This window comes from Chiloscyllium punctatum, chromosome 1, assembly GCF_047496795.1.
Source record: "Chiloscyllium punctatum isolate Juve2018m chromosome 1, sChiPun1.3, whole genome shotgun sequence".
NCBI lineage: Eukaryota > Metazoa > Chordata > Chondrichthyes > Orectolobiformes > Hemiscylliidae > Chiloscyllium > Chiloscyllium punctatum.
In genome coordinates, this window is record NC_092739.1 from 44065454 (window position 1) to 44092803 (window position 27350).

Below are 27350 nucleotides of genomic sequence, written 5' to 3' on the forward strand. Positions count from 1 at the left end.
CTAGCAGATGATTTGTGATTTTGATTATGACATTTTTAAGCAGGGTAAACAAGTAAATTACATAGCTAGAACAGCCTACTCCCCACTCAATTAGATCATGATATTATACAGTAGTCCCTCCTCACCCACAGGGGGTACGTTCCAGGACCTACTGCAGATAATGTTCTGAGGATCTGATTTCAAATGCACCGTGGTGAAATTCGAATTAAATAAAGATATAAAAATAAGAATCCAATGATCATGAAACTGTTGACAAATGGAGGGAATCCTGAGGGACAGGATTTACATTTATTTCAAAAGGCAAGGACAACATGGCTTTATGCGTGGGAGATCATGCCTCACAAGCTTGATTTGAGGTTTTTTGCAGAATTAAAGAAAAGGATTGATGAGGGCAGAGCGGTGGAAGTGATCTATGTAGACTTAAGTAAGGCGTTCGACAAGGTTCATGGTAGACTGGTTAGCAAGGTTAGATTTCATAGAATACAGGGAGAACTAGCCATTTGGATACATAACTGGCTCGAAGATAGAAGACAGAGGGTGGTGGAGGGTTGCCTTTTATACTGGAGGCCTGTGACCAGTGGGATAGCCACAAGGATTGGTGCTGGGTCCACTACTTTTCATCATTTATATAAATGATTTGGATGCGAACATAGCAGGTATAGTTAGTTTTCAGATGACACTAAAATTGGAAGTTTAGTGAACAGGGAAGTAGGTTACCTCAGAGTACAACAGGATCTTGATCAAATGGACACTGGGCTGAGGTGCGGCAGATGGAGTTTAATTTAAATAAATGTGAGGTGCTGCATTTTGGAAAGGCAAATCAGAGCAGGAATCATACACTTAATTAGATTCCCTACAGTATGAAAACAGGCCATTCAGCCCAACAAGTCCACACCAACACTCCAAAATTTGGCCCAATAGTTTTGAAAAATCATAAAGGGACAAGACTAGCTGAGTTTGGAGAAAAATCTTGCTTCAGAGTCAAAAGGTTGAGAGTTGAAGTCTCAGAGGATCCTGGCTGACACTCTAGTGTATTCCACAGGGGAAGCTGCACTGTCAGTGATACCATCTTTCAGATGAAATGTAACATTGATGACTTATCCACCTTTTCAGGGAGACATGAAGTTTCCATAATACTGTTTCAAAGAACAACAGGAGCGATCTCCTTGGTGTTGAAGGCAAGATTTATTTCCTCAGTTAATTCCACTAAAAGAGCTTATTACTACATAAATTGAATAGTGTTTCCTACGTTGCTAGAGTGGTTACACTTCAAAAGTAATTAATTAGCTGTAACCTCATTCTTGGGATGGTGGGACTGTCCGATGGGGAGAGATTCAGGAGACTGGGCTGTGTTGAGAAGAATGAGAGGTGATTTCACAGTAACTTACAAAATTCTTTAAGGAATAAATAAGGAGATGCAAGAGAATGTTTCTCCTGGCTATGGGCTCCAGAACCAAGTGACACAGTATCAGAATCACAGGCAAACCATTTTGGATAGGTTAAGGAGGAATTTCTTCACTCAGACTCTACCCCAAAGGACTGCAGAGGTCAGTAATTAAGTTCAAGAGATTGAAAGATTATTAGTTATTAATGGTGTCAAAGGATGTGGGGATAGTGTTGACATTTGACATTGAAGTAGATGATCAGCCAATAGCCAGGATGGAAAAATAGTTTTAAGGGGCTAAATGGTCCACTTCTACTCACATATTACTGTGACTGTATGATATATTGAGCTCAGGAAAGATGTCACAGACTTTCAAACGCTAGCTGCGCAATCATTAGCATTCCTTTGAGGAAGAACTGAAGCATTCCCATAAAAACAATGGAAAAGTACTAGGACTATTATCTTTCAGAATCAAGACAAGCTGTTACAAAAAAGACAACATAACCTTTTTGTAGGTAAATTTGGGAAATTTAATTATGCTGTAATTGCAAAAGGATCCACAAATTCAAAACCTAAAACAAATTTAGAACAAACAAAAGGGAAATATCAAACTTTCAGCAACTCTGCCTCTTCAGTAAAGTTGTCAAGAACTAACTGAACATGGCTAAAGAATGCTTTACCTTTAAATGTTTTTGTTCTTTTCGTTTGCTTTGACATGTTAGGAGAAATACACAGACTAGGTACTTCAGAAACTTCAGTTGCAGCATAGTAAAAAATAAAATCAGCCTTTGAGTAGGAGAGCAAAAGCATAAATTTGGTAGGAATTGAGGCATTGAGAAAAAAGACAGACAAGTTATGCTGCAGCTTTAGAGAACTTTAGTTAGGCCACATATGGAATACTGTGCACAGTTCTAGTCACCACACTACCAGAAGGATGTGGACGCTTGGGAGAGTACAGAAAAGGTTTACCTGGATGTTGCCTGGTATGGGGGATTTTAGCTATGAAGAAAGGTTGTGATAGACTGGGTTGTTTTCACTGGAACGCAGGAAGTTGAGGGGCAACCTGATAGATGTTTATAAGATTGTGAATGGCATGGATAGAGTGGTAAGTTTGAAGCTTTTTTCCCCCAGGTTGGAGGAGTCAATTATTAGGGGACATAGATTCAACATATGAGGCGGGAGGTTTTAAAGAGATGTGTGAGTCAAGTTTTGCACACAAAGGATGGTGAGTGCCTGGAAAATGTTGCCAGAGATGGTGGAGGAAGCAGACACTATAGAACCATTCAAGCAGCATCTGGACGAGTACATGATTAGGAAGGGAATAGATGGATATGGATCCTGTAAAAGACAACAGTTTGGAAGTGCAAAATATGTTGGTGCAATTTTGGAGGGCTGAAGGGCTTGTTCCTGCGCTGTATTGTTCTTCGTTCATTCAATTTTGAAGGTGCCGCTATAGTGGAAATTAACTTAGATTCCTTCTCTTCCTGTTATAAGCTTAGGTATTCACTTCAGCATGGCAGTGCCTGTCACTTGCAAAATGGTTTCAATGTTTTCACTTTACAAATGTGCTTTACTTCTCAATGTCCATCCAAACCTTGTGACATTCAACAGAATCTCACAATCTAACGTAGATTCATAAACATGTGCTTGTGCAATCCTCTAGAAGCTAGAACAAGTAAATCCCAAGGCAAGAAAAGGTACAAACCAGTAAACTTTATTTCATACTACAAAAACATATACAGCAATAGAAAAGATTTGATGTCCTTAATTCAAAATGGTACAATGTGTTCATGTAATAAAAAGAGGAATATTTCTAAGCTTCCCCACCTTAATAGGTTATCTTGATTGTCTGAAATACAGTAACTTGTAACTGCTGTTCTTTACTCTAAATTAGATCTTTTGTAAAGATTAGTCTTGTAGTTTCCAGAATTTTAAATCTGACTGTCAACTTGTTTTCCTTGTTATTTTTGTCTCTCTCATCACAGACTACAACCGCAAGCTCCCATGACAAAGGAATTCCTGACCTGAAGTGCTTGCCATTTTCAGTTTTTGGGGGAAAAAATTGGAGATTATTCTGTGAAAAATGCTGTATTTGTTCATTTTTTTCTAAATTAACCAATGTAAATATATTTTAAAAGTTCAGCATATAACTCTTTTCAATAAAATGCCTGATGTCTTTCTCGTGAGGGGTACTTTCTGAATATTCATAACAGATGGGAATTTACTGCATTAAAAACAGTAGGCACGGATGTCAGTCATACACTGATTTATTATCCCATCAGGTTGAATAAGTTGCCCAGATCTTGTTCTGATAACAGTGATGAAACTATTGGCATGTCAAGGGATCTTAGAGGGTGCAAACATGCTTTGAATAATTCAGGAATTTGGAGTTACTGCTAAAAGGTTTACATTCCTCTAAAGGATGCACTTTAGAGATTCCCACAGGCTGCAATTTCCATTTCAACCTTGAATTGTTGAGAACTTTCACTTCTACTCAGTTAATCCTACCATAAAAATCCTTTAAAATGTCACATCTTGTTGGATAAAGTGCAACTGAGTTTTAAATAGCATTCAACCTTCAGAATTTCTGCCAAACACCCTTGGTAACCTTGAATAGTTAATTTTACATTTGTGGAATATAAAATTTCCTAACAATAATCAAAAATTGACATATACATAAAATCTAAGTATTCTTAAAGCATGTTGATCTTTGTTTTTAGCTGTTTTCTGCTAAACTTAAACTACTGTTGAGGGAAAGGTAAATCGCATGATATTTGTGTCCAGACTATTCACATATGAATTTAAACTTGCAAAATTCTCAGTGTTATGAAAACTCAAATTATGGAAGGAGGAACATTTTCAGAAGATAGGTCTTTACAGAAGTACTTACTCTCAAAGTGGACAATTCCATCAATTTGATCAATAAACCCATTCATTCGACCCTCAGTGATCATCTGAGAGGCAATTTTTTCTGCCTGGTGGGAAGAGACAAAACCAAACAATTAAGCCACAAACAAAATATTATGGAAATCTGAAATAACAACAAAACGTGCTGGAGGTGCTTCTGTGGAATAGATGACCATTCAGTGGAACTGTATATAAATAGAAATGTATGAGTTTTAAAATCAATGTACCAGGGAAGGGCCTCTACAAACAAAACAGAAGGTCTGGGAGGAGTTGCCATAATAACAGCGGCCAAATAGATTGGTTGTATGGTAGAGGAAGAAACATGAGACATGAAAGGCTACATAGCAAGCACCTGAATGGTACATGAAAAGGAGAAAGAAGACAAGGTCAACCTCGCCTAACAAAATATGGAGGAAAGAAACAGTCAAAGACGCAGGATAATCATCTAAAGTTGCTGAATCCTGACTGAGACCAAAAGGCTTTATTTCTGTCCAATTAAAGGATGTGAGCATCACAGACTAGCCCAGAATTTATTGCCCCAGAGAAAGTGTTGTTGAAATTGCCTTGTTGAACCACTGCAGTCCATGTGGGGTAGAGCACCATGGCTGCACTGTGCCAAGTCAAAAGATCAGGTATTGTCCCTTGCTACTGCATTAAGCTTCACTGGACACCATAGCAAACCATGGACAAAAAGGTCAGCCCGAGATCAAGGGGGAGAATTAAAAACAGGAAACTGGAAGTTCGGGTCACACGTGAGAACTGCACAAAAGTGTTTGGCAAAGCAGTAATCCAATTTACAATGAGTCTTGCCAACATACAGAAAAGAGTATCTTAAAATGCTGTTTCACTTGGAAAGTGTGTTTGGGGACTTGGATAGTGAGAATGAAGGACAGTGTTGCATCTCTTGTGCTTGCTTGATAAGGTGCCTTAGGGAAAGATGGACATATTGGTGTGACTGAGGGGTAGAGTAGGGTGTATTGGGAGGAAAATGTCTGCATGGAATTTGAAAGCAGAGTCCATGTATTTGGTGATGGCATCATGCTGGAGCTGCAGAAATGGTGGAGGATGATGCGCTGAATAAAAATACTGATGAGCTGGAAGGCAAGGACAGGGGAAACCTGCCATGATTCAGGGACGGAGGAGGAAGGGGCGAGAGCATAAAAATGCATGAAAAGGATTGGAAATGGTGGCTGGGAATTCTTGGTTGAGAAAAAAGGGGGCACAGGACCAGAAAGCTGCATCAGAATAGATGTGACGGTAATGGGCAAACTGGGAGAATGGAATAGAATTCTTGCAAAAAGCAGGATTTGAGTAAGTATAAATTATGTGGGAATCCTTGTGTTTATAGTAAATAATAATTGGTGTCAGAAAAGTTGAGGAAGGGAAGAGTCAGACTGGACCATGTCAAAGTGAAAGAAGAGGAGATTGTGGAAATTGGAAGTTTTATAATGTTTTCCAGTTTACAGCAAGAACGAAAGAGAAATTAATACAGTTGTCCATGTTCCAGAAGAGGAAATGGTGATGGGACTTTGATTAGGACAAGGATAACATATTTCCACATATCCCACAAAAAGGATATTGGGATCCACGTGGCTACCCATTGCAAAACTTCTATTTGGAGAAAGTGAATGGGGTTGAAGGAGATGTTGTTCAGCACTGACATCAACTTATAGTATTGGACATTCAAAGTGAAGACTTTATGGTTAAATTCAGGAAACTGGAAATATTGAATTGACATAGAAGAAAAAACTGAGTTGAGATTGGAAGAAATTAGGTCAGGACAGGATGAGGATGAAAGAATGAACCAGAGAAAGAAAAAAACAAGAGAGTAGTCTTGTTTGTGACTTTGGGGAAAAGATAGTAGAGGGATATTCAGATTTCAGGATGATGAAATTTGAAACTGTAGAGGGAAAACCTCCAGAGGACATGATGTCAATTACGGCCATAGATACAATGGCTTGATGTTGGCAATGAGGTAGGAGGAAGTGTTAGCATTCAGTCCCTGCAAGGTAAAAGTCAGGAGACTAGGTAACAACAATGCCATTCTTGTCAGTGCGTTTCACAATGTAAAAGGATTGAATCTGAGAGAATGGAGTGCAAGTACAGCAAGTGATGGTTAGTATCAGCAGAGAAATTGACATGACCAATATCATGTCAGCAGTAAAAACTAAAAGAACTGCAGATGCTGTAAATCAGAAAAAAAGGAATTGCTGGAAAAACTCAGGTTTGGCAGCATCTGCAGACAGAAAGCAGTGTGAACATTTTGGGTCAAGTGACCCTTCCTCAGAACTGATGTGCCTCCACAGATGCTACCAGACCTGCTGAGCTTTTCCAGAAATTTCTGTTGTTAATCATGTCAGCAGTTCTGGACAAAAAGATCTCGAAGCAAGAGGACAAAGGAGGCGGCCCAGGCGGACGGAATGCAGGAGGGTTCCATTAACAATATAGATTCCTGGTCAAAGACGTGGGCATGTATGGGAAGAGTATTGGAATGATACCGAGACCTTTGCTGAGGGCAAGAAGTTCTGAGTCAGAGTGGGGAAGGTCCAAACAAATCAGCATATCAATTAGGAGGAGTAAGCCATTTGAGTTCCTCAAGCCTGCTCCAACATTCAGCAAGATCATAGTTGCAGTCAGAATTCCACATTCCAACCAATTCCAAAGACAAATCACATGCAAAGAAAATATTTCGACTTGTATCCATCATAAATGGACGATCCCTTAATTTTAAATTGTATCCCCTAGCTCTGATGTCTCCTACAAGATGAAACATACTGTCAACAACCACCTTGTCAAATTCCTAGATTCTTATGTTTCATTTCAATTATTTATCCAAACATTTAATGGATACAAGCTCAGTCACTCCAACCTCTCTTCATAAGACAATCCTCACATCTGAGGAATCAGCTGAGTGAACTTTTTCTGAAATGATAACGTATTGCGCTCTCTTTTCTTAAGTAAGGAGAACTAAACTGTACATAGTACTGCAGATGTCAGCTCACCAGTATCCTGCAGAACTGCAGAAAAACTCTACATTTATATTCTATTCCTCTGCAATGAATGACAAGATCCTTTTTACCTTCTTAATCTCTTGCTGTACCTGGATATAACGTTTGTGATTCATACACTAGGACACCCAAATCCCTCAGTAACTTCTCTTCAGTCTGCCCAATTTTTGCCCACCCTCTTAACCTATCCATACTACTTTCCAAACTTGGGTCCTTTTCACAACCTACTATCTTACCTTTCTTTGTATCATTGGTAAATTCAGTAATCCATCCAAATTTATTATCCCCCAAATCAGGAGCTTTCATTTTCTGCAGTAACCATGTCAAATGCTTTTTGGAAATCAAAGTGCAGCAAGTCTACAGAATACTCTTTATTTACATTGCTTGTTACTTCAAAAGAATTCCAATAAGTTGGTCAAATGTGATTTTCCTTTCACAAATTCATGTTGACTCTGTTCAGTAGCAGTAAGATTTTCAAAGTGCCCTGTTTTACCCTCCTTAGTGACATCTTTCAGAATTTTTCGAATGGCAGATGTTAAACTAATTGTTTTGTAGTTTCCTGCTTTCTGTTTCCCTCCTTTCTTGGGTAGAGGAGTCACATTTGCTATTTTCCAGTCTGATGGGACATTTCCAGAGCATAAGAAATTTGGGAAATTTACAAGTAATGCATCTATTATCTCAGATAACCATTAACTTATGATTTTAGAAATAAGTCCATCAAGACCTGGGGAATCGTACAGCACAGGAGAGGCACTTTGACCCATCAAGTCTGCACTGACAAACAACTACTGTAAATCTACACTGGCTCCACTTCCCAGCACATGGCCCATAGCCTTAAATGTACATTTTAACATTTACAAAGTTTCCCACCTCAACTCCTGCTCCAGACAAAGCATTCCAGATTCTGACCACACTCTGGGTGAAAATGTATTCCTCAAGTCTCCTTTAAACCTCCTGCCTTTCACCCTAAAATTATGTCCCCTTGTTATGACCCTTCAACTAAGGGGAACATCTACTTTTTATCCACCCTATCCATACCTTTCCTAAAGATTGTATCTGTTTTAAGTTCCTCCCTTCCACACATCTCAATTCAAAATTATTTTTATAATGCTACTTGTATCCTCTACAATGAGGATAAATACAAAATCTGTTGAATTTCTCTGCCATTTTCATAAATTCTGCAAACACTCTCGAGAGGACCAATGATCACTTTATGCATCTTTTCCAAAAGCCTATTGAAATTCTTACTCTGCTTTTATACTTCTAGCTAGCTATCCATCTTACACTAAATCTCTCCCTTCTTGCTAATCTTTTAATCATATTTTACTGCACATTATAATTTGACAAATCATCTGACGAACCACTCACCTTTACGGAATTATATACCTGTTCTATCAATTTGATTCAATCTTTAACTTGTTAGCCTCATGCATCCTTCCCTTAGTGTCCTTTAACACAGGAATGTTTTTATTGAGTATTCTGAAATATCATAAATCCTGTCACTGCTTCTTTACAGACTTATCCCTTAACCAGTTTTGCAGTTCATTTTACTGGTTTTATCTTCATATCCTTATAACTGCCCTTATTTAATTTTGAGGTCTTAATCATAGATGCACTCTCCTCTCTCTCAAATGGAATGCAAAATTCAATCATATTAAGATCGGTACTACTGTGATTCAGCTTTACAAGGTCACGGATTAACCATTTCTCATTGCATTATGAACATATATAATAGACAATGCTTGACAGTGCGTGAGAGGCAGTAGGGGATGAAGGATGATGACTGGGGGAAGAAAGAGGGCTGATGTATTCAGCTGATTAGCCTATAATCCGAAATCACAGAGAAGGATAAAAAAAAATTTTCTTAAAGTGCCAAATGACAGAGGATGAAAAGAAACCCAAGGGCAAGGATACCTATAAGGTACGTTAAGTCAGTGTTTCACATTAGATTAGATTACCTATAGTGTGGAAACAGGCCCTTTGGCCCAACCAGTCCACACCCACCCTCCAAAGGGAAACCCACCCAGACTCATCTCCCTCTAACTAATGCACCTAATATTATGGGCAATTTAGCATGGCCAATTCACCTGACCTGCACATGTTTGGACTGTGGGAGGAAACTGGAGCACCCAGAGGAAACCCACGCAGACACAGGGAGAATGTACAAACTCCAAACAGACAGTCACCTGAGGCTGGAATCGAACTGGAGAGGTCACATGTGGTGATGCATGGCTTCTGAGTGCATCTCAGGAGGTTGCAAGAACTTTGAGGAGTTCTAGATGTCTTGGAGATACCAATAATAGTTTATGATGAGTAAATTTATTAATAATCATTATACGAAGGGTAGAAAAGTTAAATAAGTTGAAGCTGGAGACAGTTACTAAGAAAGGAAATGTGGCTGCGAAAGTGGGTCTTTCAAAAATTTACTCTAGGGATGAGGGGTTTCTACATGCTCTCAAGAAGGTGAGCTGCCTTCTTGAACCACTGCAGTCCATCTGTTTGTAGATACTCCCACAGTGCTGTTAGGGAGGGAGCTCCAGGACTTTGACCCAGTGACACTAAGGGAATGATGATTTTTTTCCAAGTCAGAATGGTAAGTGGTTTGGACAGTAACTTGCAGTTCCCAAGTATCTGCTGCCTTATTCTTCTTGATGATAGTAGCTGTGGGTTTGGAGGTAGGATTGTGACAAACATCTGTGTACTTGATTTTTTTTTATTGAGCATGATAAGGAAATAGAAAGCATAACAGGAGCACCAGTAATAAACAGGAATACCATCGGAGAAAAGAGAACTTTCTGGTACTATAGGCAAGGGAGTTGAGTGTTCTGGTTTACAAAGGAGTGGACACAATTCGCAAAAGGAACTAGGGTATCATTGATGGAAGATACCTTTGTAATGCTAAAAATTTAGTGATAGCATCTGGAACTGGGACAAGAAATTAATTTATTAGCTCTATTCTCTCATCAGTAAAACAGAAAAGCCTGAAGATTTACCAATCAACAACTGAGAGGTGTTTTCAGCATATTGCAGAAATAATAAATTAACACTAAGTAATTGAGAAAACAACAGAATATTCTCATTCTTGCTATCAATTTTTTCTAGTTAACGAAAAATTGAATGAATAGTGTTGTAAAATTACAGTTGCGAAAGATTCTAAGAGATTTAGTTGCTAAGCAAAGATGTTGTTTCTCATGCTGAGTATTTAGTATAGACGACAGTTAAAAGTGAAGATCATCATTTGCTGGTGCAACAATATCATTTCAAAACCACGGCTTGGAACTGTAAAAAGCCCATAGCTAAAGCTTGCAGAATTCTGATGATTTTTGTTGGTACTTGTTAATAATTTAAAGTTTTTCTAAATCTTCCTTATGCCTGTGATCTCCAAGGAGTACATTTGGCTGTGCCGTCCTCAGAGGCAGTACTTAGAGGATCAATAATTACTCTAGATTTAGTTTAGTTATCTTTTAATTATACACCACTACCAACTTTCAGAAATGGTGGACATTGCTATGGAGGCCAAAGTCTCAGTTAAAGTATCAGAATTGAGCAACTTAGTCTTATTTCCTCTCTTCTAATGCTAAAAAAGCAAGTAATTTACACTCTGCCTGCAAAAGTCAGGTTCGATTCCAAATAACATCCCAAATTGTGACTAAAATATAATCAGCATCATGATGCATTTAACTGGAAGGAAAGGAGAAGCTTTGGTTGTTAGCTGCCTGGTTGATGATCTAAAGCAGGAGTTACTAACTGCCAAAGATGAGTGCTGAAGAACTGCTCCTTGAGTACTCCTTGTAGGCCAGGTGGAGCCCGGCATCCCTACCCATCCCTGATTATTATCCCTCCACTCGCACAATGTTACCATGCAGTCCAACTCTGATCTTTAGTTTCCCATCATTCCCTAAGTCTCAAGTAGATATACAGTTCCCTTCCAAGTACTTGTATAGTTTTCTTGCTTAAAGCTTTGTGCCACTACTTTTCTCTCCTGCCAGAGATGCTCTCATTTTGGGTGGTTGCCACACAGTATGAGGGACATGCAGACCCTGGCCTTGTTGGGTTCTTCGCCAAATTAAATACCTTCTCTCACTTTGCTAATATCAGAGTCTAAATATTTCCATAAATGTAATCTTTATTTATAATTAAATAGTAAAACCCAAACACAAAAATGTGATATACACATTTTATATACATACACAAAAGTTTACAATAAAGTAATCTCTCTTCATAAACAGCTGTATATTACATAAAATCTACTATTAATATAGAATTAAGTTCTGATCAAGCTGCAGAAAACTAGCTTATTTCACTACCATCTTCAGCATGTCCCTTAAGCAAGTAGTGAAACCAAGTACCAGAACAGATCCTTTTTCAAGTTCTTGATTTTACTTTTGTCCATTTCAAAACCAACTCCTTATTTGATATACAACCTCATTGACATACTCAGTAATGATTCACATGTATATGAAGTTACCAGAAGAAATGCTATGATAACACTCATTATCATTTATGTTTCAGATAATATCAAACCATATGAGAAAGGAAAATGTCTTTGACATCAAATAAAGGAAATCAAGCATTTTTAGCCAATAGCTTGCTGCTAGTACAGGAAGTATTCAATTTGCATTGTTTGTACAAACTTGATGATCAGTTTTAAAATAATTATAAAATTTCATACATGTGCCTTTAACACAACTATTCAAATATTGTTTGTCAGGGTAAGGGATGTCAGAATTGGTACAGCATAGAAATAATGCAGAGTAAAGAACAAAAAGTACTGGAAATATTGTATGCCAGAAGAAAACAGAAGTCAACATTTTGTGTAGCCAGAGTATCTGTATTGCACTAAAAGATCACGGTATACTGTTATTTGGAAACATGGGTTCTAAATTGGACAGAAACAGATGTGGTTCTAAGTTTGATTTGTATTTGCATATTGTCAAGAAGGGAAGGTACAGCTTTTGTTCATTTTGAGTTCTGAGTGTGATTCTGGTTTGCTTCAATTGGGAATAAGTATACATTAATAAATTATATTATTTATAATGACATATACCATGACTATTCTTAGACTTGGGATTTTTGAAGTGTAAAAATACCCTTTTTAAATTCCATATTAATTTATAGGAATTGGGTCCTCATTTGTTAAGCTTAAGCTAACAAAGTGGAGAAAGTGAGGACTGCAGATGCTGGAGATCAGAGCTGAAAATGTGTTGCTGGAAAAGCGCAGCAGGTCAGGCAGCATCCAAGGAGCAGGAAATTTGCTTATATAAATTTAAATGAAGTTTTAAAAACCCTTGAGGTGAACAGTTTGACGCCTAAGAAACAAGGGTAGGAGGAAAAAAATATATCAACAAAGTCCCCTGTAACATAGAGAAACAGAGACAGAAACAAGTTATTTCACAAAGACAAGCCATCCAGAAGGTCAGTGAGTCTTTTAGAGCAGGCCCTTCCAAAACAAGGGAGACCTTAACAGCAGCATTGCAGTTTTACTGTCTCAAAAAACAAATCAGGGCAGAAGAAAAGAATTTAGCAACATCACTAAGAGACAGAAACAGAAGGCTGTGGAATAGTGGTTTAATGAAAGTTAAGAAATAAGTGAACTGTCTAGGCAGCATTTTAAAGGTTTCAGACACAGACGTTAACTCAAGAAATAGTATCTTGCGAATGCTAAGGCTTGCTGCAAAAAAAACAGCCGGGCTCACAGACCAAGGAATTTTAAAGTGGAAATCTTTTCAACCTTTTGAACTTTAAACTGGTGACTCTTTACTAAGGTGTCAGTATTGTAAGGTTCTTGTTGAGGATAAAAGGGTTGAATCTTTATTTATAATATTAACAAGTGGAACCAAACACATGTAGGGAAACCCGATATTAGAACAGACTTAATGTTTTGTATCTTAATGCATGAAGAACTCGGAATAAGGTAGATGAATTAATGGCACAAATCAAAGCTAATCAGTTCAACGGCCACACTGAAAAAAGGTTTGATAGCAATCTATAGGATGGCAGACATGAACACATGAGCCTGGATTTTGCGGTTAGACTAATAGTGAAGTAAAAGTACAGGGTAGTTTCAGCTTATGTTATTTAAAAAGCTGTGGACTGAAACGAGATGGAGTTTTGTTTTCAAAGTTTGAAAGGGTGGCTGTATGTTTTACTACCAAATAACCTCACCTGCATGCCAGACTTAATGTAAACAACTGCTTAAACAAGCAACAATTAAGATTTGGATTGTAGACAATTTGAAGCCAAGGAGTCATGCAAATGCAGCTTTTGTTGGCAAGATGTTGATTGGTCGAGGGACTCGTGGCCAGTTATTGATGAGAAGACCTTTGTCCTGCCAACAACTCTGTAAATGGTTCTTAGGTAAAGAATAGCTTGGAACAAGTTACAGTGGAACATAAGTTTCAGTAGTGGTCTTTCTGTGATCTGCAGTCAAAGCAGATAAACCTGAAGAAAACCACTCTCTCTATCTTTCCCGCAACTGTTATTGTATGCTACAACTTTTAACTGAAAGGTCAGATTTTATAAAAAGTGAATCAGCTACTTGTGTCTCTTGGCAACCAGTAGGAGCACTTGGGAAAAGACCACTGAGGCAACATGCTGGCCAGAAGAGTCATAAAGACCATCTCAACAACAGAACCCAGGAACTGTCTTTCTAGTATATCCCCTCTGCCCATCAACTTATTTTCTTTATTTGTCTGTGTGTAAGGGGGAGCTTGTAAGTGGATTTGAGTTTTAATTATTAGTGTTATATACCAACAGTTTTATATCTTATCACCTGTAGTTGCACAGTCATTATTAATGAGAATGAAAACCTGTTCTGTGCTTTCTATCACACTGGGTCTGAAAGACAGATAAATTGGGGAACTTTGCATACTTTATAAAATTGCATTTGAAATGTTGTGCACATTCTCACTAATGCTCTGTACACCTGAAACATAATCTACTTTTGTATACATTCCCCTCTCAATAAATCCATTTCTATCAGCATTACTAATTACTTGCTGCACCTTCCTACTGTTATCCTGAAGGAGGGCTCATGCCCGAAATGTCGATTCTCCTGCTCCTTGGATGCTGCCTGACCTGCTGCACTTTGCCAGCAACACATTTTCAGCTGATCTCCAGCATGTGCAGTCCTCACTTCCTCCTAATTTACATACAATTCAATTTGAAAAATTTAGAAATATACGATTAAAAAATCTATTCCAATATCACTCCAAAGAGAATTCTCTTCTCTATCACAAATGCAAGTTTGACTTAACTGTTTATTTTAATTCCCTGAGTGTCTGACAACCTTTTCCTTGACTAATCACAACTGAGCTTAAACATTCTAAGCTCCAAATAGTTTGAACTCAGCTTGAACTGAGTATGGCACTTCTATTTAAACAAGTATAGTATACATTGAGAAAGTTTTGCTAACTGACTTGGTCAATAAACTAAAAACTTTAACTCACAACATCCACTTTGTAAAAGGGCATCTTGGCTAGCAAGCAATATTTGTACTGTATTTGTATTGTATTGTTACAACGGTGGGGGAGGTGGTTACTTTAATCTCTCTGCTAGCTAAAACTAAAACAGCCAGAAAAGCTCCCCTCGCCACTTAACCTGCTAAAGGTGTCAGTGAGTGAAAGAAAACCTCTGATTTTAACTGGTAAAAGTAAAAAATAAGTTATTTTCTTAACACTACCAGTGAATACTAAACAAAAACCTTTAACAAACTTGAGCCCCCCTTTTCTTAATCACTATTTGACCTCAACTCTATACAAATGCTGCTCCAATAACACAATTATTCAGCATTATATTAACTTAATCCCTCAAAATACATATTGTCGCATATGCGGTCTTCCCTCTGGTCTTCTGAATCTGCTGCTTCCTTCTATCCTTTTGAAATTGCTGTCTTCTCCCTGGGTCATCATCTTACTTTTTACTGTGAGCATTTTTTTAAGCTATCAAATACCTTCAGAGATTTCTTTTGACAGCAAGATTTTTATTTCTTTGGATGGTAGTTGGCTCTCACCAATTTTCAAAATGCCCTTCCTTTTTATATGTGCCCAAGACACTCACCCACTTATCGGTCCGATATTGTCAATACAATCAAATTAAAATTCAATTGGTTTTTGATATCCGGAACATAATTTAAATTCAAATCCGGTCCCCTTAAAATCAAAACAACTCCAAATCCACGACTGCATATTATCAATTCTCAGTACTCTCTGCACCCATCAGCTAGTCACACATAAGTGCTGTCAAAATCTCTCAGCTCACAAATGCACTCTCTCTCTCTCTCTCTGTGACCATACACCCTTTCGACTTCGCAATTGTTTAGTATTTCTGGTCATATTAGGCAAATGGTTTTATGACCGTTGACATTAATAATAGGATGTAACATCATTTGTACATCTAAAAGCATGTTCATTTGTTCACAATGAAATGTTAGTCTCTGGGCCTTGGGGATAGAGATGGGCATTTACATTACTCTAGTTAGAGGTGGGAAGACATCTCATAATCCTCATTTTAAACCAAATTAAGTTAATTTAAATTATTACCTGATAAAGAATAAGACAGTCTCTCAATTTAGGATAAGCATTTAAGGCTCAAGGCTTTTGTGGCACAAGTTTATCATGGCTTCTGCGCTTTAATTCTTCTGAAACATGATTCAATATAACATTTCAGTGATAGAAGTAGTAAGATATTGCCTATGAGGACAGCATTGAAGGAATCTTGGGCTATGAAAAATAATAAACTTCTGCATTGTCCACACTGCTTGTTTCTTAAGTATTTACAAAAATCTTATTTATAAATTCTGCTTGATTTGTAAATTCTAGTTCTTTGTACCTTGTTAGCTTAAAAAGCTGAAAAATGCATTGCTGGAAAAGCGCAGCAGGTCAGGCAGTATCCAAGGAGCAGGAGAATCGACGTTTCGGGCAGAAGTCCTTCTTCAGGAATGAGGAAGGTGTCCCAAGCAGACGAAGATAAAAGGTAGGGAGGAGGGACTTGGGGGAGGGGCGTTGGGAATGCGATAGGTGGAAGGAGGTTAAGGTGAGGGTGATAGGCCAGAGTGGGGGTGGGGGCGGAGAGGTCGGGAAGATGATTGCAGGTCAAGAAGGCGGTGCTAAGTCCGAGGGTTGGGACTGAGATAAGGTGGGGGGAGGGGAAATGAGGAAGCTGGAGAAATCTGCATTCATCCCTTGTGGTTGGAGGGTTCCTAGGCGGAAGATGAGGCGCTCTTCCTCCAGGCGCCATGTTGCCATGGTCTAGCGATGAAGGCGGCCAAGGACCTGCATGCCTTTGGCGGAGTGGGAGGGGGAGTTAGTGTTCAGCCATGGGGCAGTTGGGTTGGTTGGTGTGGGTGTCCCAGAGGTGTTCTCTGAAACGTTCCGCAAGTAGGCAGCCTGTCTCCCAATGTAGAGGAGGCCACATCGGGTGCAGCAAATGATGTGTGTGGAGGTGCAGGTGAATTTGTGACGGATATGGAAGGATCCCTTGGGGCCTTGGAGGGATGCGAGGGGGGAGGTGTGGGCGTAAGTTTTGCATTTCTTGTGGTTGCAGGGGAAGGTGCCGGGAGTGGAGGTTGGGTTGGTGGGAGCGGTGGACCTGACAAGGGAGTCGCGGAGGGAGTGGTCTTTCCGGAACGCTGATAGGGGAGGTGAGGGAAATATATCCTTGGCAGCGGGGTCTGTTTTGGAGGTGGCGGAAATGATGAAGAATGATACGATGTATCTGGAGGTTGGTGGGGGGTGGTAGGTGAGGACGAGTGGGATTCTGTCCTGGTGGCGATTGGAGGGGGTGGGGTTCAAGGGCGGAGGAGCGGGAAGTGGAGGAGATGCGGTGGAGAGCATCGTCAACCACGTCTGAGGGGAAATTGCGGTCTTTGAAGAAGGGAGGCCATCTGGTTGTTCGGTATTGGAATTGGTCCTCCTGGGAGCAGATGCGGCGGAGGCGAAGGAATTGGGATTATGGGATGGTGTTTTTTTTAAAACAGGGGGCAGGGTGGGAGGAGGTGTAATCTAGTTTACTCCTACCCTGCTCCCTGTAAAAACGCCATCCCATATTCCCAATTCCTTCGACTCTGCCACATCTGTGGTGGACCAATTCCAATACCGTACAACCCAGATGGCCTCCTCCTTCAAAAGACTGCAATTTCCCCTCAGACGTGGTTGACGATGCTCTCTACCACATCTCCTCCACTTCCCGCTCCTCCAAATCGCCACCAGGACAGAACCCCACTCGTCCTCACCTACCACCCCCCACCAACCTCCAGATACATCGTATCATTCTTCATCATTTCCGCCACCTCCAAAACAGACCCCGCTGCCAAGGATATATTTCCCTCCCCTCCCCTATCAGCGTTCTAGAAAGCCCACTCCCTTGTCAGGTCCACACACCCCCCACCAACCCAATCTCCACTCCTGGCACCTTCCCCTGTAACCGCAAGAAATGCAAAATTTGCGCCCACACCTCCCCCCTCACTTCCCTCCAAGGCACCAAGGGATCCTTCCATATCTGTCACAAATTCACCTGCACCTCCACACACATCATTTACTGCATCTGCTGCATCCCATGTGGCCTCCTCTACGTTTGGGGAGACAGGCCGCCTACTTGCGGGACGTTTCAGAGAACACCTCTGGGACACCCGCACCAACCAACCCAACCACCCCATGGCTGAACACTTTAACTCCCCCTCCCACTCTGCCAAGGACATGCAGGTCCTTGGCCTCCTCCATCGCCAGACCATGGCAACACGACACCTGGAGGAAGAGTACCTCATCTTCCGCCTAGGGACCCTCCAGCCACAAGGGATGAATGCAAATTTCTCCAGCTTCCTCATTTCCCCTCCCCCCACCTTATCTCAGTCCCAACCCTCAGATTCAGCACCGCCTTCTTGACCTGCAATCTTCTTCCCAACCTCGCCGCTCCCACCCCCTCTCCGGCCTATCACCCTCACCTTAACCTCCTTCCACCTATCACATTCCCAACTCCCGTCCCCCAAGTCCCTCCTCCCTACCTTTTATCTTGGCTTGCTTGGCACACCTTCCTCATTCCTGAAGAAGGGCTTATGCTTGAAACATGGATTCTCCTGCTCGTTGGATGCTGCCTGACCTGCTGCGCTTTTCCAGCAACACATTTTTCAGCTCTGATCTCCAGCATCTGCAGTCCTCACTTTCTCCACCTTGTTAGCTTAAGCTTAACAAATGAGGACCCAATTCCTATAAATTAATATGGAATTTAAAAAGGGTATTTTTACACTTCAAAACTCCAAAGTCTCAAGAATAGTCATGGTATATGTCATTATAAATAATATAATTTATTAATGTACACTTATTCCCAATAGAAGACAATCTAATTAGCTTTTCAGTAATTTATAACCCTGTAATAAAAAACATTCATTCCATAATAATAAGTTATTACTTCTAAATAACATTCAGTGTTGAACACCAGTGGTCTATGTGCTATTCACGGTTCTTTCAATACATCGACAAAATAAATCAACCTCAAGAATATGCTCCCAAGCTACCACCACCATGTCTCCTGTCCCACTAGAGGCCCAAACACCCTGGACCATTGCTACACAACCAAAGATGCCTACCACTCCAATCCCTGCCCACATTTTAGTAAATCAGACCGTAAGAGGCAGTGCTCTTTCTCCCAGCTAACAAGCAGAAACTGAAGCACGAGGACCCGGTACAGAAAGTTGTACAGTGGTCTGAGGTAATTGATGAACTTCTAAGTGGCTGCTTGGAGTTGGTGCACTGGTCCATATTCAAGAACTCAGTGGCTAACCTAGATTGAATTTGCCATGACCACCACAGGCTTCATCAGTAAGTGCGTAGAGGACTGAGGGCCAATGAAATTAATCCAAGTGTCCTGCAACCAGAAACCATGGACAAGCCAGAAGGTCCATAAACAACTGAAGTCCAGGTCTGAGGCCTTCAAGTTGGTTGATCTTGACCTATACAAGAAATCTAGGTATGATCTTCATAGAGACAATACCAGACTAAACTAGAGTCCCAGATTAACCACACAAACATCAACATTGGCAAGGCTTAAACGATATAATAGGTTACAAAGCGTAGTAGAGTTGCATCTCTGTTCATTGAGCTCAGTGCATTCTATGCTCGTTTTGAACAGAATGTCAGTGAAATGATGTCAACGGCCCCAACAGCCTCGGGTGCACCTGTACCCACAGTCACTGCTGCAGATGTCAGATTGGCCTTCTAGCGGGTGCATTCACAGAAAACAACTGGCTCCAATGATGTATTTACAGACCTCTTTATCTTCTCATTACTACGATGTGAGGTTCCCACCTGCTTCAAGACGACCACGATCACCCTTGTGCCAAAGAAAAATCAGGCAATGTGCCTTAATGCCTACAGCCCGGTGGCTCTGACATCCATCATTATTAAGTACTCTAAGATGTTAGTAATGGTACACATCAATTCCAGTCTCCCAGATTGCCTTGATCTACTTCAATTTGCCTATCACTGCAATAGGTCCACTACGGATCTCATCTCCCTGGCACATCTGAATAACAAGGACACCTATGTCAGACTCTTATTTATTGACTTTAGCTCCACCTTCAAACCACAATTCCAACCAAACTCATCTCCAAACTCAGAGACCTAGGACTCTGCTTCCTGCCATGGAGCTGAATCCTTGACTTAATGACCCACTGACTGCAATCAGTAAGAATACGTAGCACCAAGTCCACGATAATCCTCAAAACCAGTGCCCTGGAAGACTGCGTACTCAGTCCCTTACTATACTCCTTGTATACTCATGATTGTGGGACCAAATTCAGCTTTAATTCCATTTACAAAATTGCTGATGACACCGCCACAGTGTGTCAGGCCTCAAACAATACGAGACAGAGTACAGGAAAAAGAGATCACCAGCTTAGTGGCATGGGGTCATGACAACAATCTTTCCCTCAATGTCAGCAAAACGAAGAAGCTGGTCATCAATTTCAGCAAGCAGAATGGAGGACACACCCCTGTCTGTATCAATGGTGCTGATGTGAGATGAGCTTCAAGTTGCAAGGAGCATCACTAACTATAAATCTTGGCCCATCCACCTCAACGCTATAGGCAAGGCGGCATGCCAATACCTCTACTTCCTCAGAAGGCTTAGGAAATTTGACATGTCAACAATGACTCTTACCAATTTTTATAAATGCACCAGAGAAAGCATCCTATCCAGATGCATCACAGCTTGTTATGGCAACTGCTCTGCCCAAGACCACAAACAAATTAGAGGATTGTGAATGCAGCCCAATCCATCACAAAAAACAGTCTTCCTTCCATTGACTCCATCTATAGTTCCTGCTGCCTCAAAGTGGGCAACATAATCAAAGACCCCTCCCATCCCAGTTTTGTTCTCTTTCATGCTCTTCCAAGATACAAAAGTTTGAAAACACGTACCAACAAGATTTATGAATGGCTTCTTCCCCACTGTTGAGACTAATGAACGTCTCATGTTAGAGCTGATCTTTCTGTGCACTTTCTCTGCAGCTATAACACTATCTTTTGCATTGTTTTATTATCCTAATGTACATAAGGTATGATTGGTCTGGTTAACAAACAAAACAATATTTATCACCATATCTTGATACATATGACAATAATAAATCAAATGTGTACCACCATACTGCATTACAACAGAAAAATAAAAGCATGGCTGGTCATGTTCTGCACACTTATCAACTTGCTCAAGACCATTTTGGCACAGCTCTGCAATGCTATGGCATGATATGCAGAGCCTGAACACAGGAAAAAGTAATTGCAAGAACCTAAAGGATTACTTTGTAGGTCGAAACACAAGTTCATAACAACAAAGATTCTGTGGAAATGTCTTGTGCCATAGTTTTCTCTTTTCTACTGTTGCTTCTACAACAAAGATTCTCCCCTTTCATTTGTTTTTAGGCGAATGTGAGGAATGAACTACTCAAATATAGAGAAAGATACATAAAAGGATTCAATTCAGTTCTACTCTGTAGACAAAATAAATCACTTGCACAATTTTTACCTTTTTAATAATCCCAAAATATTTCACATGTAACTAGTGTTTGAATTCAGTATTCAGTGCTCATTTGGCATTTACAGCAGTTATTTTGCACAGAAAATGCAATGAGATGAAAGATGACTTGATTATTTTTTCATGATACTGACTGGTGGAACAATGTTAAGCAGGTCATCAGAAGCAAATAGCATCTCTATGCAATAACTTTAAATTAATGGGAACTATGTTACTAGTCTTGCATCAATGGAAGTCACATGGTGACATTTTTTTTAAAAAAAAAGAGATTTCACAATGCTTACAAATCTTTTCTATTATCCTCATATAATTCATCAGTTACATCTACATCCTTTTCGCAGAATTTCAATGCTTGATCAGTACGGCAAACAAATTATCTATGTAATATTCAGACAATTTGTTGTTGTTCTCCTAATTTTTAATACAGGTCATTAATATTTCTCTAACCTTCTAACAAAATGTCCTGACTTTCCAGAAATAATTGCCTGAGCGTAATTGCCTTACTCAATGTCAAGTTTTATTTGTATATTTTAAGTAAAGGGATTACTCAACAAAATAACTAGGTCTCTAGACATGTCAGTATCTAAAAAGTGGTTTAAATCAGTTTTTACATGGAATTTTAATTCTTTTTAATAATTTCAAAGTGCTGGCATCACTATGCTCGAAGCAAATAATACCTTAACCTTGCACTGATCCTCAATATTAAGCAAATTAAGATAATATTTTAATCAATTAGCCTCACATATGCTGTCTAGCATTGCACAGTTGGAGTCCATGACCAAAACATTCACGACAGGAGTAAAGCTCCTTGTGGATGTAACCATGGAGGAGAGACAGGCAATCAGGCTGAACAACCCTTCAATTACAATGTTAATAGGCAGAAGGAGGGGCTTATCTGCCGACCTACCTCTGCACCAGGTGGTCAAAGATTAAATGCATGAACTGAGATGTAACCAAAAAATGGTCTCGCCCCTTCATATAATATGTTCCTCTTACAGGAGCACAACTGAAACTCTCGTGAATGGGATACTTCCTGTACATAATTAAACACAATTAATATCTAATCAACAGATTTAGTGCCCGCTCTTTTAAAAAAAAGAGCCATATATCTAGCTCTCTGGTAACCAGTACACTGTGAAGACAGCCCTCCCACAATTAAAGTTAATGGGATGCTTCATCTAAAAATGGTTTGAGACACTGTATCCTGGTGGAGAGATAGTTTGCTGACATCACCTTTTTTACGCAGTGTCACAAAACTGCATCCAGTGTCAATTGTGGCTCAGTTGGTAATACTCATCCCTGATTCAGAAGATAATTGGTTCAAGAGCCACTCCAAAGACTTCAGCTCAAAAGGTAGGCGAACATGTTTGGACAGTATAAAGGGATTGCTGAAATATTGGACGACACTGTCTTTTGAACGAGACATTTATCCACATCCTATCCGGCTTCTTAGGTAAATGTTAAGCATCCTATAGAGCTTGTTAAAACAGTGGGTAAGGAGTTCTTTCTTATGTCCAGATCAAAATCAATTCCTCAACTGACATTAAACAAATTGTCTTGTCATTGTCCCTTTATTGCTTGTGCTACCTGGCTGTGAGAAAACTGACTGCTGTGTTAACTAAGGTACAAAGTGACTACACTTCAAAAGTACTTTATTGGTTGCAAAAGAGCTTTGCATCATGAAACAGTTAAGAAAGGTTTTACACAAATGCAACTTTGATGTGCTGCCTAATGTGTTTCGAAAAACCATCAGCATACGCGTTGGATTGGCTTTAAATATATCTCTGCCAACAGCCTTGCTTCGACCAGTCATCTCAGGATTTGGTGCCCCAGCATAGACTAATCTTTTGTCAAACCAAAGTAATGCTCATCTCACTGTACACTTCCTGATGAAGGGCTTTTGCCCAAAACGTCGTTTTTCCTGCTCCTCGGATGCTGTTGTGCTTTTCCAGCACCCCTCTAATCCAGAATCTGGTTTCCAGCATCTGCAGTCATTGTTTTTACCTTGAAGCATATGACAACTGCTGGATAGACAAAGAGCATCTTTCACCCAATATCAGTTATTGACAATTCCTTTGTTGATAATCAAAGTTTTAAAAGCACTTTAGATAAGGGGATTTCCTTTGATGCTGATAATATCCTGAACAAGAACAAAACAAATGGTATGAAGATTTAGAAAAGTAAGTACGAGCAAAAAGAGTTCAGATTAGCCTAAAATCTGTGGAATTAATCTTCTCAACACAATGTTTGAGTGCCAAGTTCACAGGTTACGAAAAGCTAGTGAATGTTTTGGTAAAGTGGATGGCTATTTCCGAGGACTGGGTTAAAAATGGATTTCTGTCCTACTTTTCTCACCATAATGCTTCATGCACATAGGCTACTGAACAGGAAAGACTGACTTGATGTTGTTTAACACGTGTCTTATCCATCAAGGTATAGCATGCAACCTCTTTCAAAAAGAAGTGAAGACGACTTTGGCTAAACAACATATTTAATTATCTTCCATCATGATTTATTACAGCTTTGTGTCACTGAACACGAATGCCATTTCAGTATTCAGAGTTGCCTGCCTGATCATCTTCATTTTTGGAGATCTCATATTTGGAACTGTACTCAACCATTTTCAGAAATTATCTGGAAGAGTGGGTCAAAAGGTCAACTTTAAAGCTAACACATGGCATCAAATTAGCAAAGATGGATAATATTATGAAAGATTAGAACATCTTCATTGGGCAATTGGAGATGAGCAATAAAAACTGACCTTTGTCTTGTTCACATCCTATGAATGAATAAATTAATAAAAAAAGCATGGAGTCATGATTATGGTATTCAAATTAGTAATGGTCATGATGTAGAGGGTCAGTCAGGGATATTTGATTTGGCACTGGATAGAAAAAATAATATAAAAGTATAAGCTGAAAGGTAAAAGTTTACTTCAGTAGGGGTTAGTCAGTTTTCCAAATACGTTAAAAAACGTGGTGCGTTTTGTACAAACACCTGGAAGTGAGACACATTAATGACACAGAAGTACAGAAAAATTTACAGGTCATTCCTGCCACTAAGATTTTCTATCCTTTTTTCAATTGTCAGATAATGTTGCACCAGATCTTTCCAAATTTAGGCCATAGGCCAATTTTAGCTACGAGATCATTAGATATAATATTCTTACTTTAAGTCAGATAAATCTCCAACCTTTTCAGTGTTAGATGAAAGCCCAATTACAAATTCAACTCCTCCTTTGAGGTTGTTCCAATTAGCTCCACCAAAAGCCAAGTCTTACATCTGGCATTCCTTTCAAGTTGCTATTAGGATCCCAGACCAGATCACCAAATTTATATCACAATCTGGCTCAAGACTAGTAACTTTCATTTCTACAACAGACGAAGTGAGAGATGTACAGGACCAACCATGAGAATAATGTTACGAGATTTCACAGTTTTAAACTACAACAATAAACTTTATTAAAAGGACAGTGGAACAATAATTCAATTCACAATATGTACAACTTAAATTCAGAATTCGTGTGGTAAATACAGTTAATAGACTGTGATTCAACACCTATAGCACATCTCAGATGGCTAATGCAATCAAGCCAAATCCTCTAATTTCTCACAACTGCCCTCACTCATTAATGGCAGAGCAAGTCAGGCAGAGCAAGACATAAAATCTCAACAAACAAGGGATTATAATTTGCTGATCTAGCCTTAAAGCTCCCTCTCAAGAACTGCTCAACCACATACTGCCTTAACAACAGCTCCAGCTCCATTGGTCATTCTCCTTTCCTGGGACGACATTCCGCAAAACCGCACTCTGACACTCATTCACAAGCATGACTCCAGCTCGCCTCACCACCAGTCCTGCCCTGGAGTTTCCCCCTCTGATCTTCAATCTAGTTCAATAGGCCAAGCAAATACTGCTTGTGAACTTTTCAAAAACCACTGTCTTGTGTACTGAAGTATTAATACTCACAATCATCTTCCAAGCATCTCCATATAGTGTCAGCAACTTTCCCACCTTCTCAGCTCCACAAAGCTTCTTCAAAGTGCTTAACTGCCTATTAATTGCCAATTTCTTCCTGAGTTCTAACAGACAGTCACCCAGCTGCTCTCTACTCCTCACTTGTCAGTTGCACGGACTGTGTAGTTTGCCTGTCTTCCCAGCAGTATTGCTAACTGTAGCAATCCTAACATGGAAACTACTTCTATCTCTGTTTGTTTCTCCAACCACCTGTACTTTTTCACAGACTGCCTGTAACTTTTGAACTCCTCTTCAATGACCCAAGTGGCCAAGTGAAAACTTGGCAATAAACCCCAATTGTAATGCTCAATAAAGTTGAATGTAGTCACCTAGCAGCTCTTAAAACTGACTGTGCTCCTTATGTTACAACTCAGATTGCTGGCTTCCCCTTACAAAAGAAAAGTTAACAAAAAGGATGCATCATTCTCTTAATATTATTGAATTGTTTGGTTGCAGATCAAGGTCTGCCTATAAGCAAGTGGTATTTTATTGAGCAGTTTAAAACAATGGGAGTGAAAATCTTCTAAATCCAAATATAAAAATAGAAGTTGGAGCACTAGAACACCATTCGACCCCTTAAGCCTAGTCTGCCATTCATCCTGATCATGACTGACCATTGAGCTCAATAGCTGAAAATGTGTTGCTGGAAAAGCTCAGCAGGTCAGGCAGCATCCAAGGAACAGGAGAATCGACGTTTCGGGCATCAGCCCTTATTCCTGAAGAAGGGCTGATGCCCGAAACGTCAATTCTCCTGTTCCTTGGATGCTGCCTGACCTGCTGAGCTTTTCCAGCAACACATTTTCAGCTTTGATCTCCAGCATCTGCAGTCCTCACTTTCTCCATTGAGCTCAATACCCTAATACAGTCATTCCCCCGTCCCCACCCTCCATATCCCTTGAGAGCAATATCTACCTCCTTCCTGAAAACAGAGTGTTTTGGCCTCAACCACTATGTGGTACAGAATTCTACAGGTTCACCACTTTCGGTGAAGAAATTTCTCCACATCACAATCCGGAAAGGCTCAGCCCTTATCCTTACTCTATGACTTCTGGTTCGGAAAGCCTTCACCATTGGGAAAATCCATCTTGCATCTAAACTGATTAGTCCTATTAGAAATATAGGTTTCGATGAGATCTTTACCCCCTCCACACCCACCTCCACCTGTGTTCTAAACTCCTGAGTGCAATTCTAACCGACTCAGTCAGCCCTATCATCCCAATCAGTTTGGTAAACCTACAAACTAGCTTTTCTTTTGTAGCTTCTCCCCTTGAAAATGATGTCAACGAATAGAAGGACTTCACAGGCAGACTAAATCTGCTTTAACTCAAACAGAATTCCTTCTGTGCTCAACAGCTCATGCAGTGGGACTGGAACCCAGGACCTTCCAGCTTAGAGGCTGGAGTGCTACCAACTGAGCCACTGAGGATTACTGCTTGCTGTGGATCAAAATAGTTCAGCAAGAAAATCGGTGACAATAGAACATAGGAAGACAGGCAGTTTTCTTTTTGCTTTTGGTCAATCATTAGATGCTGCTATTTTCTCGAAAGATGGCGGATGTCAAAATTACCCTTCTCTGCTAAAGGTGTATTTGGTACAGATGCCTCAGTGCCAGAAATCCAGATTCAATTCTAGCCTCAGACGACCCCCTGTATGGAGTTTGCATTTTCTCCCCGTGTCTGCATGGGTTTCCTCCAGATGCTTCAGTTTCCTTCAACAATCCAAAAATGTGCAATTAGGTAGATTGGCCATGTGAAATTGCTGATAATTTCCAGGGATGTGCAGGTTACGTGGGTTAGCTATGGGAAATGCAGTTTTATAGGATCAGGGTGGGGGCGCGGTGCGGCGGTCTGGATGGGATGTGCTTTGGAGGGTCGGTCTGGGCTTGATGGGCTGAATGGCCCATCGAGGTCTACTTTAAAAGAAATATCGTCAGCCGCTTTTAAATTATTTCACAATAAATTCAAGTTTAATCCAAGTCTTAGAAAGTGTTTCCTACTTCAATGGTAAAG

General features: G+C 39.9%; 1 protein-coding gene across 1 annotated transcript in view; it reads right to left on the minus strand.

Moving 5' to 3' along the window:
- Nucleotides 1–27350, minus strand: part of cops4 (COP9 constitutive photomorphogenic homolog subunit 4 (Arabidopsis)) — a 68146-nt gene that overhangs the window by 6456 nt on the left and 34340 nt on the right. The window contains exon 9 of the mRNA XM_072551986.1: nt 4275–4359. Coding sequence (XP_072408087.1) covers nt 4275–4359 — 85 coding nt within the window. The remainder of the gene's footprint in view (nt 1–4274; nt 4360–27350) is intronic.